An 18,953-nucleotide genomic window follows, 5' to 3' on the forward strand; every position below is an offset into this window, starting at 1 on the left:
CCCTGGTATAGAGCATCTGGGGGAAGGGGCAGCTGTGGGCGCAGCTTCAGCAGACTTAAACGTTCCTGCCTGCCAGCTCTGAAGAGAGCAGCAGATCTCCCAGCACAGCACTTGAGCTCTGCTAAGGGACAGACTGCCTCCTCACGTGGGTCCCTGACCCCTGTGCCTCCTGACTGGGAGACACCTCCTAGCAGGATGGACAGAAACTTCCTACAGGAGAGCTCCAGCTGACATTTGGCAGGTGCCCCTCTGGCACAAAGCTCCCAGAGGAAGAAACAGGCAGCAATCTTTCTTGTGCTGCAGCCTCCATTGGTGATAACCAGGCAAACAGGGTCTGGAGTGGACCTCCAGCAAATTCCAGCAGATTTGCAGCAGAGCGGCCTGACCGTTACAAGGAAAAGTAACAAACAGAAAGGAATACCATCAACATAAAAAAAGGACATCCACACCAAAACCCCATCCGAAGGTCACCAACATCAAAGACTAAAGGTAGATAAACCCACAAAGATGAAGAAAAATCAGTGCAAAAAGGCTGAAAATTCCAAAAACTAGAATGCCTCTTCTCCTCCAAAGGATCACAACTCCTCGCCAGCAAGTGAATAAAACTGGATGGAGAATGAGTTCGACCAATTGACAGAAGTAGGCTTCAGAAGGTATGCAATAACAAACTCCTCTGAGCTAAAGGAGCATGTTCTAACCCAATGCAAGGAAGCTAAGATTCTTGAAGAAAGGTTAGACGAATTGCTAACTACAGCAATCAGTTTAGAGAAGATCATAAATGACCTAATGGAGTTGAAAAACATAGCACAAGAACTTCGTAAAGCATATACAAGTAACAATACCAGAATCGATCAAGCAGAAGAAAGGATATCAGTGATTGAAGATCAAATGAATGAAATGAAGTCTGAAGATAAGATTAAAGAAAAAAAGAATGAAAAGGAAAGAACAAAGCCTCCAAGAAATATGGGACTATGTGAAAAGACCAAACCTATGTTTGATTGATGTACCTGAAAATGATGGGGAGAATGGAACCAAGTTGGAAAACACTCATCAGGATATTATCCAGGAGAACTTCCCCCAACCTAGCAAGACAGGCCAACTTTCAAATTCAGGAAATACGGAGAACACCACAAAGATATTCCTCGAGAAGAGCAACCCCAAGACACATAATCGTCAGATTCACCAAGGTTGAAATGAAGGAAAAAATGTTAAGGGCAGCCAGAGAGAAAGGTCAGGTTACCCACAAAGAGAAGCCCATCAGACTAACAGCAGATCTATCTGCAGAAACCCTACAAGCCAGAAGAGAGAGGGGGCAATATTCAACCTTCTTAAAGAAAAGAATTTTCAACCCAGAATTTCATATCCAGCCAAACTAAACTTCATAAACAAAGGAGAAACAAAATCCTTTACAGACATGCAAATGTTGAGAGATTTTGTCACCACCAGGCCTGTCTTACCAGAGCTCCTGAAGGAAGTAGTAAATATGGAAAGGAACAACCAGTACCAGCCACTGCAAACATACCAAATTGTAAAGACCATTGACACTATGAAGAAACTGCATCAAGTGATAGGCAAAATAACCAGCTAGCATCATAATGACAGGATCAAATTCACACATAACAATATTAACCTTAAATGTAAACAGGCTAAATGCCCCAATTAAAAGACACAGACTGGCAAATTGGATGAAGGGTCAAGACCCATCAGTGTGCTGTATTCAGGAGACCCATCTCACTTGCAAAGACACACATAGGCTCAAAACAAAGGGATGGAGGAATATTTACCAAGAAAATGGAAAGCAAAAAAAGCAGGAGTTGTAATCCTAGTCTCTGATAAAACAGGCTTTAAACCAAAAAAGATCAAAAGAGATAAAGAAAGGCATTACATAATGTTAAAGGTATCAACGCAACAATAAGAGCTAACTATCCTAAATATATATGCACCCAATACAGGAGCACCCAGATTCATAAAGTTCTTAGAGACCTACAAAGAAACTTAGACTCCCACACAATAATAATGGGAGATTTTAACACCCCACTGTCAGTATTAGACAGATCAACAAGACAGAAAATTAACAAGGATATTCAGGACTTGAACTTAGCTCTGGACCAAGCAGACCTAATAGACATCAGCAGAACTCTCCACCCCAAATCAATAGAATATACATTCTTCTCAGCACCACATCACACTTATTCTAAAATAGACCACATAATCGGAAGTAAAACACTCCTTAGCAAATGCAAAAGAATAGAAATCATAGCAAACAGTCTCTCAGACCACAGTGCAATCAAATTAGAACTCAGGATTAAGAAACTCATTCAAAACCGCACAACTACATGGAAACTGAACAACCCGCTCCTGAATGACTACTGGGTAAATAACAAAATTAAGGTAGAAATAAGTAAGTTCTTTGAAACCAATGAGAACAGACACACAACATATCAGAATCTCTGGGACACAGCTCAGGCAGTGTTTACAGGGAAATTTATAGCACTTAATAGCCACAGGAGAAAGCAGGAAAGATCTAAAATTGACACCCTAACATCACAATTTAAAGAACTAGTGAAGCAAGAGCAACAAATTCAAAAGCTAGCAGAAGACAAGAAATAACTAAGATCAGAGCAGAAATGAAGGAGATAGAGACACGAAAACCCCTTCAAAAAAATCAGTGTATCTAGGAGCTGTTTTTTTAAAAAAATCAACAAAATAGACCACTAGCCAGACTAATAAAGAAGAAGACAGAAGAATCAAATAGACACAATAAAAAATGATAAAGAGGATATCACCATTAATCCCACAGAAATATAAACTAACGTCAGAGAATACTATAAACACCTCTATGCAAATACACTAGACAATCTAGAAGAAATGGATACATTCCTGGACACATACACCCTCCCAAGACTAAACCAGGAAAAAGTCAAATCCCTGAATAGACCAATAACAAGTTCTGAAATTGAGGCAGTAATGAATAGCCTATCAACCAAAAAAAAGCCAGAAACAGACAGATTCACAGCCGAATTCTACCAGAGGTACAAAGAGGAGCTGGTATCATTCCTTCTGAAACTATTCCAAACAATAGAAGAAGAGGGACTCCTCCCTAACTCCTTTTATGAGGCCAGCATCATCCTGATGCCAAAACATGGCAGAGACACAACAGAAAAAGAAAATTTCAGGCCAATATCCCTGATGAACATTGATGTGAAAATCCTCAATAAAATACTGGCAAACCAAATTCAGCAGCACATCAAAAAGCTTATTCACCACGATCAAGTCAGCTTCATCCCTGGGATGCAAGGCTGGTTCAACATGTGCAAATCAATAAATATAATCCATCACATAAACAGAAACAATGACAAAAACCACATGATTATTTCAATAGATGCAGAAAAGGCCTTTGACAAGATTCAACACCACTTCATGCTAACAACTCTCAATAAACTAGGTACTGATGGAACGTATCTCAACATAATAAGAGCTATTTATGACAAACCTACAGGCAATATCATACTGAATGGGCAAAAGCTGGAAGCATTCCCTTTGAAAACCGGCACAAGACAAGGATGTTGTCTCTCACCACTCCTATTCAACATAGTATTGGAAGTTCTAGTCAGGGCAATCAGGCAAGAGAAAAAAATAAAGGGCATTCAAATAACAAGAGAGGAAGTCAAATTGTCTCTCTTTGCAGATGACATGATTGTATATTTAGAAAACCCCATCATCTCAGTGCAAAATCTCCTTAACTGATACTTCAGCAAAGTCTCAGGATACAAAATCAGTGTGCAAAATCACAAACAAATAGAAAAACATTCCATGCTCATGAATAGGAAGAATCAATACCATGAAAATGGCCATACTGCCCAAAGTAATTTATAAGTTCAATGCTATCCCCATCAAGTTACCATTGACTTTCTTCACAGAATTAGAAAAAACTACTTTAAATTTCATATGGAACCAAAAAAGGGCCCGTATAGCCAAGACAATCCTAACCAAAAAGAACAAAGCTGGAGGCATCACGCTACCTGACTTCAAACTATACTACAAAGCTACAGTAATCAAAACAGCATGGTACTGGTACCAAAACAGACATATAGACCAATGGAACAGAACAGAGGCCTCAGAAATAGTGCCACACATCTACAGGCATCTGCTTTTTGACAAACTTGACAAAAGCAAGCAATGGGGAAAGGATTCCCTATTTAATAAATGGTGTTGGGAAAACTGGCTAGCCATACACAGAAAACTGAAACTAGGTCCCTTCCTTACACCTTATACAAAAATTAACTCAAGATGGATTAAAGACTTAAATGTAAGACCTAAAACCATAAAAACCCTAGAAGAAAACGTAGGCAATACCATTCAAGACATAGGCATGGGCGAAAACTTCATGTCTAAAACACCAAAAGCAATGGCAACAAAAGTCAAAATTGACAAATGGGATCTAATTAAACTAAAGAGCTTCTGCAGAGCAAAAAAAAAAAAAAATCCTATCGTCAGAGTGAACAGGCAACCTACAGAATGGGAGAAAATTTTTGCAATCTATCCATTTGACAAAGGGTTAATATCCAGAATCTACAAAGAACTTAAACAAATTTACAAGAAAAAAACAAACAACCCCATCAAAAAGTCAGCAAAGGATATAAACAGACACATCTCAATAGAAAACATTTATGTGGCCAATAAACATACGAAAAAAATGCTCATCATCACTGGTCATTAGAGAAATGCAAATCAAAACCACAATGAGATACCATCTCACACCAGTTAGAATGGTGATCATTAAAAAGTCAGGAAACAACAGATGCTGGAGAGGATGTGGAGAAACAGGAACACTTTTACACTGTTGGTGGGAGTGTAAATTAATTCAACCATTGTGGAAGACAGTGTGGCAATTCTTTAAGGATCTAGAACTAGAAATACCATTTGACTCAGCAATCCCATTACTGAGTATATACCCAAAGGATTATAAATCATTCTACTATAAAGACACTTGCACACATATGTTTATTGCTGCACTATTCACAATAGCAAAGACTTGGAACCTATCCAAATTCCCATCAATAATAGACTGGATAAAGAAAATGTGGTACATATATACCATGGAATACTATGCAACCATAAAAAAGCTTGAGTTTATGTCCTTTGCAGGAACATGGATGAAGCTGGAAACCATCATTCTCAGCAAACTAACACAAGAACTGAAAACCAAACACCACAGGTTCTCACTCATAAGTGGGAGTTGAACAATGAGAACACATGGACATAGGGAGGAGAACATCACACACTGGGGCCTGTTGGGAGGTGGGGGGCTGGGGCAGGGATAGCATTAGGAGAAATACCTAATGTAGACGATGGGTTGGTGGGTGCAGCAAACTACCATGGCACGTGTATACCTATGTAACAAACCTGCATGTTTTGCACATGTATCCCAGAACTTAAAGTATAATTTTAAAAATGTAAAATATCAATGTGCTTTGCATGGATCCTTTGTCTGAATTGTGCATGTTGCAAGGAATCTTGAGGTCAATTTCAATATGTGAGAACGGTATTTGATGGAGGGGATATGATGAATAGAATGTATACTGGCTAAGAAGTGGTTTTCAGTCATTTGCTCTTGGATGTCTTGCTTGGTTTCCATATTAGCAAAGTTAATGTTGTGCAGTCAAGTTTTATATTACAATGACTTGAAACTAGAGATATTCAACTGAGATTCAATTGCAAACTTGGAGTGTAGTTTTTGAAAAGATGTCATTTAAACTATATATATATGTGTGTATGTGTATTTTGTCTTCTTTTTTGAGTTAGTACCAATTATACCATTTTAATCAAACTGGAACAAATTGCTATTAAAATGCATAATTTCTTTATTAAAAGAAAGAGGAATCATGAGATGAAATATACAGAAGCATGTTCAAGTTCATCCGTTGTATTTGGAAGTGTGAGTAGTGACAATACAGAGAAAAACACAGACTCTAATCTGCAAACTTAAACTTCATTTGAGCCTCATTTCAAAAAGAAAAACTTAAGTGCAAGACACTATTATGAAGATTACTTAAAGTATGGCTTTATCAAATGTGAAAAACCCATTGAAAACGACAGACCTCAGTGTGTTATTTGTGATAATATTCTTGCAAATGAAATCTTAAAACCTAAATTTAAAAGGCACTTAGAAATTCAGCATGCTAAACTTATTGATAAGTAATATTTTCAAAGAAATAAAAAAGACATAAAATTATCAACACGATTTCTTAGTTGCTCTACTACTGTTAGTGAGAAAGTCTTATCATCATATCTAGTTGCATATCATGTGGCAAAAAGAACATAGCTAACACAGCTGCTGAAAAAATTATTCTTCCAGCATGTTTGGATACGATGCATACGATTTTTGATGAGAAATCAGCTGATAAATTAAAAACTATACCTAATGATAACACAATTATCTCTTTGGGTTTGTACTACTGCAGAGCATTTAGAAACAATGCTTATTACTTGGTAACAGTCTGGTATAGATTTTGGAGTCCAGTGTGATGAAAGCACTGATGATATTGGGAGCTGCACAAGGCATTCAGTTTATGTCAGATATGCGTGGGAAGATGATTTTATGAAGGGTCTTTTGTGTTTTTTAAATTTAACCTCACATCCAAGTAGATTAGATATTTTTACAGGATTAGAAAGGCACATAGTTGGTCAATATAAATTAAACTGGAAAAACTGTAAAGGAATTGCAGGTGACAGCACAGCAAACGGAACTGGAAAACATAGCAGAGTAATTTAAAAATTACTAGAAGTGACTAATAGTTGTACTGTGTGGAATCATTGTTTTCTACATCATGAAGATTTAGCATCCAGAGAAATTCCACAGAATCTCATGGAAGTATTGAAAAATGTAGTGAAAGTTGTCAGTTTTATTAAAGGAAACTCACTGAACAACCAGCTTCTTGAAACATTTTGTTCAGAGATTGGAACTAATTGTACCCACTTTCTGTGTCATACCAAAGTTCATTGGTTGTCTCAACGGAAAATACTAAGCAGGGTTTATGAGCTCAGAAATCAGATTTACTTTTTTTCTCATTGAAAAATATCTCATTTGACAAATATTTTTGAAGATGACATTTGGATTAAAAAATTGGCATATTTAACTGATATTTTTGGTGTTCTTAATGAACTGAGTTTAAAACCACAGGCAAAAATGTATTGTGTTCCCCTGTGATGTATTCCAACATGTCAAACATATCCAGGGATTTTGAAAGACATCATTGTTATGGCAAGCAAGACTTAAAAGTAACTGTCCTAGCTACTACATGTTTCCAAGATTTTTGCAACATATTGAAGAGAATATTATTAATGAAAACATTTGAAAGAAATAAAATTAGAGATATTGTTGAATCTCACTTCTCTATCTCAAACTTTTAAACATTTCTTTCCAGAAGAAAAATTTGAAACATTAAGGGAAAACGGTTGGGTAAAAGATCCACTTGTGGCAAGATGTGGTGGCTCACGCCTGTAATCCCAGCACTTTGGGAGGCTGAGGCGGGCAGATCACGAGGTCAGGAGATCAAGACCATCCTGGCCAACAAGGTGAAACCCCGTCTCTACTAAAAATACAAAAATTAGCTGGGCTTATGGTGCACGCCTCTAGTCCCAGCTACTCGGAAAGCTGAGGCAGGGGAATTGCTTGAACCTGGGAGGAGGAGGTTGCAGTGAGCCGATATTGTGCCACTGCACTCCAGCCTGGTGACCGTCTCAAAAAAAAAAAAAAAAAAATTCACTTGCTTTTTGAAACCCAGAATCAATAATTGGGCTTAATTAATAACTGGTACCTGAAGAAGAGAATGAATTATCTCAGCTTAGTCATTCATATACATTGAAGAATGATTATGAGACCTTAAGTTTATCAGCATTTTGGATTAAGGTAAAGGAAGACTTTGCTTTGTTAAGTAGAAAGAGTGTCCTACTATTACTACCATTCACAACTAGTTTGTGTGAACTAGGGTGTTCAGGGTGTTCTATGTTAACTCAGTTAAAAGCAACAGAAAGAAATGTGTTGAATGGTGCAGCAGCTGTGTGGGTAGCATTACCTTCCTATGTCCAGACTGGAAGGAACTTATGAACAGGCAAGCACACCCATCATAATTAAGAAAATCTTATCTAGGTTTTGGCCAGACAGATCTAGGCCAAGGAAGAGCTTTAGAAACAAGGCTGGAAATAGAGTTTTTATTCCAGTTGCCATAGGTGGAATAGAACCAGCAGCATGGATCAAATGTCAGGTGCAAAAGACAAGGTGAAGCCAAACATGGAACAATGCCAGGTCAGGAACGGGCAGGATTAGGAACAAGCCAGAACACAGTGTGTGGAGCTGTCAGCTGAGGTTCAGGTCCAAAGCTATCAAGCAAAGAATATTGAGACCCATGTTAGTGTCATGCTGGCTTTGTGACCCAAAGGCAGTCCCTGGTATCTTAAGGAACCCATGCAGAGCCAAACATACTGGATAAAAGTAAACTTCCTCAAAAACATGACTACTGGGCCTGGAGCAGTGGCTCACGCCTATAATCCCAGCAACTTAGGAGGCTAAGATGGAGGGATTGCTCAAGGCCAGGAGTTTGAGACCAGCCTGAGCAACATAGCGAGATGTCTATAAAATATTAAAAATTACCTGGGTGTGGTGGCACACACCTGTAGTCCTAGCTACTTGGGAGGCTGACACGGGAAGATCACTTGACCCAGGGAGGTCGAAGCTGCAGTGAGCCATGATCACCACACTACTGCATCTGCCCTGGGTGACAGAAAAAGACCCCCTCTCTTTAAAAAAAAAAAATAGCTATTGAAGATTTTTCTCCTTTACTGTGAGCTTTCAGCACCTGCTGATGGAGAGACTGAGAATTCCCTACTATTGATATTAAGACCCTTTTTATTTGAGATGGAGTCTCACTCTGTCTTGCCCAGGCTGAAGTGCAGTGGCACAACCTCGGCTCACTGCAACCTCTGTATCCTGGGTTCAAGCAATTCTCCTGTCTTAGCTGGGATTACAGGCATGTGACACCACACATGGCTAATTTTGTATTTTTAGTAGAGATGAGATTTCACCATGTTGACCAGGCTGGTCTCGAACTCTTGACCTCAGGAGTCCTTGGCCTCTCGAAGTGCTGGGATTACAGGCATGAGCCACTGCGCCTGGCCAAGACCCATTTTAAGAAAGCAGATCATTTCAATGCAGACAGTATGGCATGCAGACAGCTTGAGATGCAGAAAAGGACTTAGAAGCAAAACCAGACAATAAATGAAGAGGATGCTGACAGAATCAGGACAGGGATAATCTCCTGGCCACATCTGGCTACAGCTGTCACAGTCCCCTAGAGAAGAGGGACTGGCATCAATAACTGAACAGCACTTCACCCTTTTTGTGATGATTTTGTGTCCATACATTTGCTTAATTCCGCTTGTATAGTTCTCATCTCCTAGTGCCAGTATAGTCATTCTGGACTGACCTCTGTGTTGCCATTGTCTTTACAGAGTTCAGGAGAAAACAAAACTCCTCTCTGGGTATGGTAATAAGAAATGCTTGTTGTTATTTAAAAAAAAAAAAAAAGATCCCTAGACCAGGTGGATTCCAACAGGTAGTCACTGTTTAGGCCCTGCTGCCCGAATGGAGCCAACCAGGTAACTGCTGTCCTTGCCCCCTTAGCAAATGTAGGAGAAGCCAGAACATTAAAAAACACAGCCTAAACATGCCTCATGGCTATGTGGGTGTGCCACATATTACACAAGGACATAAATTAATTAAGAAGCAAGGAAGGGACTAAGGACTGGGTAAGACATGAAGGAGTCCAAGAAACAGCAAGAACTCCAATCACTGAGAACATGACTTGGGAACCTGCCAGCCAACTGTGCCATCAAGTTAATAAGAACGTGCCAGGCACGGTGGCTCACGCCTGTAATCCCAGTACTTTGGGAGGCCGAGGCGGGTCGATTACAAGGTCAAGAGAAAGAGGCCATTCTGGCCAACATGGTGAAACCCCGTCTGTACCAAAACTACAAAAATTGGGTGGGTATGGTGGTGTGCGCCTGTAGTCCCAGCTACTCTGGAGGCTAAGGCAGCAGAATCGCTTGAACCCAGGAGGCAGAGGTTGCAGTGAACTGAGATGGCGCCACTGCACTCCAGCCTGGTAGCAGCAGGAGACCCCGTCTCAAAGGAAAAAAAAGAGAGAGAGAGAGAGAGAACGTGTCGCTGAGAGATGCCAAGTCTCTGCAAGATGAGTGAGCGTTTTTCTCATGCCGCCTCTTTTCTAAGAAGCTAAAGAAGAGGCGATCACAGCTCCAGGACTGCAGGCACATCAGGAAGGAGGTGGGAGGTCCTGGGGAAGCCGCCGCCAGGGCTCGGTCGGCTCATGCTCTTCTCAGGGCAGCAGGAGTTGAGGTTTAGCATGCTGAGGTTTCAAAAGTTTGGCTGACTCCAGTCTTCCTTAGTTCTGTAAAAATTCCACAGGAGTGCTGTGATCCCCCTGGAGCCTCCAGTCACTTCTAAAGGAAATATTTTCAGGTACCTGACTCCCCTCCTTCCTCTCTTCCAGATGTTAAGTTTTAGCTCTCTTCTTTGTTCATAAATATGTTGCTATTTTTGTTTTTGTTGTTTTTCCCCAAGCCAAAAACTTCAATAACACAAAGGAAGGGAAACTGTGATAAATCGCCGTTGCCCACACTCCAGTCCAAACTCTTAGGGAGAGTGTGCTCTTAACATCTGCTCCGAGCTATAAACCACAGATGTTAGTTTTAACATGGAGGAAAAATATGCTTCTTTAAAAAGAGCCACAAAGGAACATCCTGTATGTCACAGTCCAGTAACCTCCTACACAAAGGGGAGCTGGGAGTCAGTGCCGGGTGCAAATGACACGCGTCTTCCCTGTCTGATGGTCTCGGGGCCTCCCAGCCATTGTGAGTCCCACTCCTCACCATTGCACTTGACAGAGCCGGCTGACCACGTGGAAAATTACCCAAAGGCTGTTAAAAAACAATTCACAGAAAGTTACAGAAGGTCACAATGAAAACGCTGTGCAGCTTGGGACAAAAGAATGGAAAAAATCTTTGCAGAGCAACACCTACTGCACCTTCACTGAGCCGTGCCACGCTCCCCACACCCACTGCCCCTGCCCTCACCTTTCCCTTCAATTTGTGCTTGCTGACCCTTTATAAAATTAGAAGACTTTGTGTCATACTGTGGCCTAGAATGAAGCAAGAGTTCAAGAGACACACTGTGGAATGCCTGTTCTACCCACATCCCCCTCTCCAGGGACTGTCTCTGCTCCTAGTCCCTTTAGCTTAACTGGTCATTCATTCATTTAGAGTACAAGTATGTACTGAGCACCTATTGTGTTCCGAGCACTGTGGTAGATAAAGATATGAAAAATGAACAATACAGACAAGGACCCTTTCTCACAGAGTCCATTTTTTAATGGGGAGAGTTAGCTGGTATGCAAGTAAACAAATAAACAAAATAATTTTGGATAATGATACCTACTATGAATTTTTTTTTTTTGAACTCTGATCTTTTTATTGGCCTCCTGCTCCCCAAAGGGTACCCTGATTCTGCTGGCTTAATGCCTCAGAACTTTGGTGTCGTTGGTCTCAGACACCACTTTGCCATCCACTATCCGGCGGGTGGTGGTCTTTTGGATGGTTTGCATGGAGTTGCTGCTGTCCAAGGCATCACCAAGATTGAATTCCTCGCCATCTTCCAGCAGGCGGCGGTAGGTGGCGATCTCAGCTTCCAGCCTGTCTCTTATACACATCTAGATGTGTATAAGAGACAGGTCTGCCATGATCTTGGCGAGGTCCTGAGATTTGGGGGCATCTGCCTCCACGGTCAACCCAGAGCTGGCAATCTGGGCTTGTAGGCCTTTTACTTCCTCTTCGTGGTTCTTCTTCATGAAGAGCAGCTCCTCCTTGGGAGCCTCGATCTCTGTCTCCAGCTGCAGCCGAGTGACATTGGTGTCATCAATGACTTTGCAGAGCCCATGGATGTCGTTCTCCACTGACTGGCGCATGGTCAGCTCTGTCTCATACTTGACTCTAAAGTCATCAGCAGCAAGACGGGCATTGTCAATCTGCAGAACGATGCGGGCATTGTCCACAGTATTTGCGAAGATCTGAGCCCTCAGGTCCTCGATGATCTTGAAGTAATGGCTCCAGTCTCTGACCTGGGGTCCCTTCTTCTCCAAGTGCTCCCGGATTTTGCTCTCCAGCCTCCGGTTCTCGGTCTCCAGGCTCCTCACTCTGTCCAGGTAAGAGGCCAGGCGGTCGTTCAGGCTTTGCATGGTCTCCTTCTCGTTCTGGATGCCTCCCATTCCTGCCAGACCCCCGGCCATCCCGGAGGCCAGGCCCCCGGACCCCATGCCACCCCGGAAGCTGGTGGAGCGGGACACGGAGATCCGGGAACCAGAACCCCCGGCGCCTGCATAGACACTGGCCGCGCTGCTGACTGGCCGGGCGCCGTAGCTGGGCTCCTGGACACAGCCCAGGGACCGGTAGTTGGTAGAGAAGGTGGAGCGAGTGGTGAAGCTCATGCTGTATGAGAGGAAGGCGAGACGACAGGACTCAGGCTTTGCCGACCTACTATGAATTTTTTAAGACAAGCAAAACAAAGTGATGTTCTAGAGCACAGATCCCCAGGGCTATGAACCAGTACCTGTCCATGGCCTGTTAGGAACTGGGCCGCACAGCAGAGGTGAGCCGTGGGCCAGCAAGCAAGTGAAGCTTCATCTGTATTTACAGCCTCTCCTCATTGCTCACATTAGCACCAGAGCTCCACTTCCTGTCGGATCAGTGGTGGCATTAGATTCTCATAAGAGTGCGAACCCTATTGTGAACTGCAAATGGAGGAATCTAGGTTGTACGCTCCTTATGAGAATCTAATCCCTGATGATCTGAGGTGGAGCAGTTTCATCCCAAAACCATTCCTGGAAAAATTGTCTTCCACGAAACCAGTCCCTGGTGCCAAAAAGGTTGGGAACCACTGTTCTAGCAAATGATTTGGGAGAAGGGGTTCCTACTTTAGATAAAATAGACTAAGAGAGCCTCTCTGAGAATGTATGAGCTTGCACCTGAGTGAAGAGGAGTTGTGGCTGCAGTGAGAGTCAAGATTGTGGCTGCAGTCTTCCTTCTTGGACAGAAAGAAGAACAAGTATAAAGGTCCTGGGGTAGGAATCAGAAAGGACCAGAAAGGCCAGAGTGGCTTAAGCCTGTAAAAAAAAAAAATAAATAAAAATAAAAAAAAAAAAGTTTAGGCTGGGCACAGTGGCTCACACCCATAATCCCAGCACTTTGGGAGGCCAGGAGTTCAAGACCAGCCTGGGCAACATAGTAAGACCCAACCTCTTTTTTAAAAAAAATTAAAATTAGCCAGGTAAGCTGGTGTACGCCTGTTGTCTTAGTTACTTGGGAAGCTGAGACAGGAGGATCACTTGGGCCTGGGAGTTTGAGGCTACAGTGAAACATGATGAAGCTGCTGCACCCCAGCCTGAGCAATAGTAAGACCTCATCTCTAAAAAGAAAAGAGAATGAGTTTGCAGAGTAGCAGAGGCCTTGGTAAGAAGTGTGAAATTTATTTTAAGGGCAACAGGAAATCACTGGAAATTTTTAAACGAAGGAGTGGCATAACCTGATAGACATGTTCAATGGAATCATTTGGGTACTATGCGGAAGGTGGATCCTTGGAGGGCCATAGTGGAAGCCAGGAAACCACTCAGGAGTCAATTGCAATAGCCCAGGCAAGACATGATGGTGGCTTTGACAGGAGCAGTCAGTCAGCAGTGGCAATGGAGAAATAGACTCACTAATCATATATCATGGAGGCACTGACAGGGCTTGCTGATACAGTAAATGGGAAAGGAGAAGGGAAGAGCTGAGTGAAGCATGATCCTGAGTTTTGGCCTTCAGCCACTCAGTGTATGAGCATGACTTTGATGGAAAATACTAAGAAGGAACTGGTTTGGAGGTGAAAATCAAGAGTTCAAGTTTACCCAGTTAAGTTTAAGATTAGGCATCCAAATGGAGATGTCTGGGAGGAGCAGGTAGTTGAGATTCAGGGAAGCTATCAAGGCTGCAGATAAATATGTGGGAGTCATTGGTATATAGAAGGCATTTAAAGCCCTAGGACTAGATGAGATCAACTAGGGAAAGTGTACAGATAGAGAAAAGAAGAGGACCAAAGAAAGAGTCCATGGGAATTCCCAAAAGAGGGTGAAGCATGCCCAAAGGATGTAGCAGACAAATCAGAAGCCTGTGTTATCATGAAGGTCAAAAGAACCAAGTTTTTCAAGAACGGGGTGGTCAAGTGTGTGGAATGCTGCTGAGAGACTGAGTATTATGAAGACAGACAGCAAAGTGACCATGAGATTTGGCAACATGGAAATGATGGTTTCCTTGACAAGAATAGCTTCAAAGGACTGATGGAGTCGAGAGAATGTACTGAACAGTGACTAGAACTTCTAATGAAACATAGGGGTGTAAACATATGTGGTATGTCCATTCCATCTTGACACCCATTAAAGTAAAAGTAATGAAAGTTTGTTAAAAAGAAAAAGAGCAAGCCCACAAGAGCAAAGAGAATGGCATGAACATGACAGGGGACAAGAGAAGTCAATAATTATTGGAAGAGGTAAAAAGCTAGATGAAAACCAACTTAGCAAAGCAGAGAGAGCTGAAACCAAGGTGAATGCAAAGAAAAATGTTAGCAAGAAGCAAGCAAGCTCCAACCACCAACTCCACAAAGCCTCATACATTGGAGCCAGGGTGAGAAATGGGGCTGAAAACAGGTGGATAGGGCAGAAGTGTTTATAAGAAAGTGTTCCTACCCCAGTCCTCCTCCCAACCTTGCACGGCCTGGAAACTACCCTGGTAGGCTATAGATGATTTCATCTCCAGATAAATTGATCTAGAGAGACTCAAGGATAAGCAATACCTGGCAAAGAGGAAGTTAAAGAAGCACCTTCCTGAAAGCAGGGAGATTAAGTGAAATCTACATATGGGATGGTAAGACCCTCCCATCTTCCCCAGTTCAGCAGCCAGCCCTGTTGACAGTCCTCTCTGGAGGGGACTGAGGGGCTGTGGGTTACTCCCACTCTAGCTGGTAGCCAAGTTGGGCATGTACAGGCAGAGGAAGCCAATCAAGATGAGAGGAGAGAGAAAGCAGTAAAGAAGAAAGATGTTGCTGTCCCTGGGAGATGTGGACAGCTTTGGGTGCTGGCCTCAGGCCAGGAGCAGATAGCTCTTCCAATCTCATGACCTGGTGCATGCTCACAACACCTTTTCCTTGAGCCGCTTGAGTAGCTTCCAACCTCCTAGGCAGATGATCTATAGCAAAGGCTGGAAGCATCCAGAAGAAGGCTGATTTTCCAGACCCTGTCCAAGCTCCACTTGCAGTGCTGTCGGTATTTGTTATGCAGAGGTGGCCAACTGAGCTGCAGACTTCCCTTTCCCCCAGGGATTCCAGAATGTCCAAGAAGAGCCTATCTACAGGTCTGAAGGTTCTAGAAAGGCAAGCAGTGGTCCCACATCATAGAAGGCCAGGCTGTTAGGCAATATCTTGTGTAGCTACCACATGTTACAGATAGGGAAGGTAAACTCAGAGGCATTAAGCCATTTGTCTAAAGTCACAGAGCTTTATTATCCAAAGAACTGGTTAAAGGTAAATTCCAGTCTCTTGACTTTCAGCCCCGAAATCTTTCCACTACCCCATATTGCCTCCCACTAGACTTGATTAATTTGAAACATGGGCTGTGCCCAAAGACCACTTGGACAGGTGAGATTTGCTTATTTCCATGGCACTACTGATATCAAAATACTAAAGCATGAAGCTCTAGATTCACTATTGTGTAGCAGGTAACATGCTGAATGCAGAGCCCAGCAATGTGGGTTCCGGTCTTACCCTTACCTCCTTGTTCTGTGTTATCACGTAGGCAAGTTGCTGACGCACCCCTCCAGACCTTGTTTTTCTCATTCGTAAAATATAGACGTAGTGACAGTGCTAAGGGCAGAGGAAAGAACATGAATTCCAAGGGTCTGAGAGCATCGCCTAAATATGCCTCTAAAACTCGAAATTTCTCTCCAGGCTCCCTATTTCCTTAAATATATATCTATGCAAATTCAGTATTTTTGTTTTATGTATATTTTTTGTGTATTTTGTTTTATGTATATTTAGTATATTTGCTTTAATATAAATATAGGTGGGGGTGCTATTCCCCTCCAATGTTCACATCAAATTGATGCTCCAGGAAGATGACCCATATTTGTCCGAACTTTGCTTGTCCTTCATATAACCTGATGCTAAAAGGCCTCCTTTTAATGTCCTTTGTGAAGAAAAGAATAAACGTGTTAAAGACTCAAGCAGCAGTATCAGCTCAGGCCAGGGCCACGCTGTTATGGTCCAGTCCACCATTTCTCCAAGGCTTCAAGGGTGCCTCATACTAACCACAAAACAATGGGGCCCAGAGAGATCCCCTTCCTTCCACCTAAAATTGCCCTTTCCCACAGCAGGTATCCTCTGGCACCCACAGCAGACAAAATCTGAGAGTTGAAATCCCCTCTTATAAGAACCCAGGAGAGTTGTGAGTTTGAGTCTCCGGTGCTCCGTGATCAGTCCCCAGGGATGCCAAGGAAGCTCTCACGTGCCTGTAAGGCATAGCTCTCCCTGCGAGGCATGGGAGGCATCCAGCTTCTCTCCATCCTTCCCGGGAAGGGAAGGCCCCACAGGAAACCCACATCTCACTCCCCCTGCCCTCTGCTTCCTGCTGTCTCTGCCCCTGCCCCATGTCAATGCTCCTACCAAAGTCCCTGTCTGTAACCTGACCTTGTCCCCAGGTCCATCTCCATCCCTCTCTGCCCTGTGGTGTTACAGGACTCCCTCCTTGGTCCCCATCCCACTCCACCCCTCAGATTCCTTGTTAGTAAACATGACACAATGTTCTGCAGTGTAGCAACAGGCAAGCATTCTCGGTGGCTGAGGGCTCCTGAGGACAGGGCAGGAGGGACTGGCTACAGCTCCCAGTTTCTAGCCAGGCCTGGGCAGATTCCACTAGTGAGCTGCTGATTCAATTCCAGACAACAAATGTTATCAAGGCCCACTCTGGGCCCAGCCCTGCACTATGTTCAAGAGGTGCAGCTATGAAGCACACACAACATGGCACAGCCCCTGGGTTGGGGTACAGGCTTGAGAACCCATAATTACAATCTGTGGGTTACACAGACAAGATGCCTGCTGAATGGAGAAGGGCAGAGCGGGTGAGGGAAGGGAGCAGAGAAGAAATCAGGGAGGCCAGCCCTCCCATAGCCACAGCACACCAGCAGCAGGACTCTGATGGCCAGCTCCCAAGGGGCCACTGTAACACACAGACCAGCAGTCAGGGCTGCCTGGGCTGGGGCAGGGGAGGACGTGAAAGGAACCAGGGCTGTTATCCAGCTTAGTTAGTCCTGGTTTTTTTGTTTTTTGTTTTGTTTTGTTTTGTTTCATTTTTTTTGTAACTTTTTTTTGTTTGTTTTTTGAGACAGAGTCTCACTCTGTCACCCAGGCTGGAGTACAGTGGAGCAATCTCAGCTCACTGCAACCTCCGCCTCTGCCTCCCAGGTTCAAGCAATTCTCATGCCTTAGCCTCCCGAGTAGCTGGAGTTACAGGTGTAAGCCACCACAGCTGACTAATTTTTGTATTTTTAATAGAGGCAGGGTTTCACCATGTTGGCCAGTCTGGTCTAGAACTCCTGACTATGACTCAGCCTCCCAAAGTGCTGGGATTATAGGCGTGAGCCACTACACCCAGCCAGCTTACTATTCCTGAGCCAAACTGCCATTTTCCCTCACTCAATTCACAAACATTGGGCCCAGGAGAGCCCCACCAAGTGACCAGAGTGGGAGGGCTGGGAGCTGTCCAACAGCACCACTCTGAGGTACCAACTCCTGATTTCAGCAAAAGCCTCCAAGATCAAGACCAAAAAGACAGTGTGTGTTGTAACAAGGAGGAGGAAAAGGGAATTATGGGATGCAGAATGAGAGTGAGACGTGGGACTCAGGAGGGAGAAGACAGCAAGCAAAAAGCAGAGTTGGCCATGGGTAGCCACAAGTGCAGTCAGAGCTAAAGCACACCTGCTGAAGGTGTGCAGGTGTTCAGCACACGCAAGGCCAGAGAGAGGCCCAATCCCACCCCTTCCCACAGGGCGTGCCTGCCCCGGTACCAGAGGAAGTGACTGCAATGCACCCTTGTTCCACTGTCAAATTAGCTACTGATAGTGGTACCTGGAGGGGCTCCCACCCTGGACTTTATCCAGGTAGTCACCCCACACACATCTTTTTTTTTAAGCTCTCAAAAACACAGAATTTGACTATTTATAACCATTAGTTGCAGGCATTCCATTGTATGACCCTCTTTTATTATTTCACTTATGTCATGCCTAATGATTTCTGAAAACTTCTTTGAAGGTCAAATTCAAATGACTGAAGGTCAAAAAATACATCTGTATTATGGATGGGAGTTTTAGAACTGAAATATATTAGTGCCTCCAGGGGCTAAGAGAACTTCTGGGTTCCATACAAAACACATAGGAACTGAAAACATCCTAGAAAAGCTAAATGTGATTGCTTCTTTAGCAATGCTGACACTCAGAATTCCAAGAGCCACACCTTTCCCTAAGTCCTCCACCCTCAGGACCCCCCACACTAAATACACAACTCTAAACCAGGAGTTGGCAAGCGATGCCCCAACAGCCAAATTAGGCCCACCACCCACTTTATGTGCATGATGAGCTAAGAATTATCTTTACATTTTTTATGCCGGGTGTAGTGGCTCCCAGCCTAAAAACCCCGTCTCTACTAAAAATACAAAAATTAGCCAGGTGTGGCGGTGTGTGCCTGTAATCCCAACTACTCAGGAGGCTGAGGCAGGAGAATCGCTTGAACCTGGGAGGCGGAGGTT

The 18,953-nt window shown here is 43.3% G+C and overlaps 1 protein-coding gene across 1 annotated transcript; it reads right to left on the minus strand.

The window, feature by feature from the left end:
• Nucleotides 1–11,783: 11,783 nt before the first annotated feature.
• On the minus strand, nucleotides 11,784–12,597 carry LOC105531913 (keratin, type I cytoskeletal 18-like). The gene is made up of 2 exons (XM_011969939.1): nucleotides 12,192–12,597; nucleotides 11,784–12,140 (listed from the first exon to the last, which is right to left on the minus strand). Exons 1-2 carry the CDS (start codon nucleotides 12,555–12,557, stop codon nucleotides 11,784–11,786), a joined length of 723 nt encoding a protein of 240 aa, XP_011825329.1. The 5' UTR covers nucleotides 12,558–12,597.
• Nucleotides 12,598–18,953: the final 6,356 nt, after the last annotated feature.

This window comes from Mandrillus leucophaeus, unplaced genomic scaffold (assembly GCF_000951045.1).
Source record: "Mandrillus leucophaeus isolate KB7577 unplaced genomic scaffold, Mleu.le_1.0 Scaffold920, whole genome shotgun sequence".
Taxonomy (NCBI): Eukaryota; Metazoa; Chordata; class Mammalia; order Primates; family Cercopithecidae; genus Mandrillus; species Mandrillus leucophaeus.

What these genes read in the sequence shown, in the direction of transcription:
- LOC105531913 (XM_011969939.1), bottom strand. Translation starts at nt 12,557, where the DNA reads ATGAGCTTCACCACTCGCTCCACCTTCTCTACCAACTACCGGTCCCTG. An exon ending in TGGAGAAGAAGGGACCCCAG is followed by an intron (nt 12,141 to 12,191) that starts GTCAGAGACTGG and finishes CTGAGGGCTCAG; the next exon opens with ATCTTCGCAAATACTGTGGA.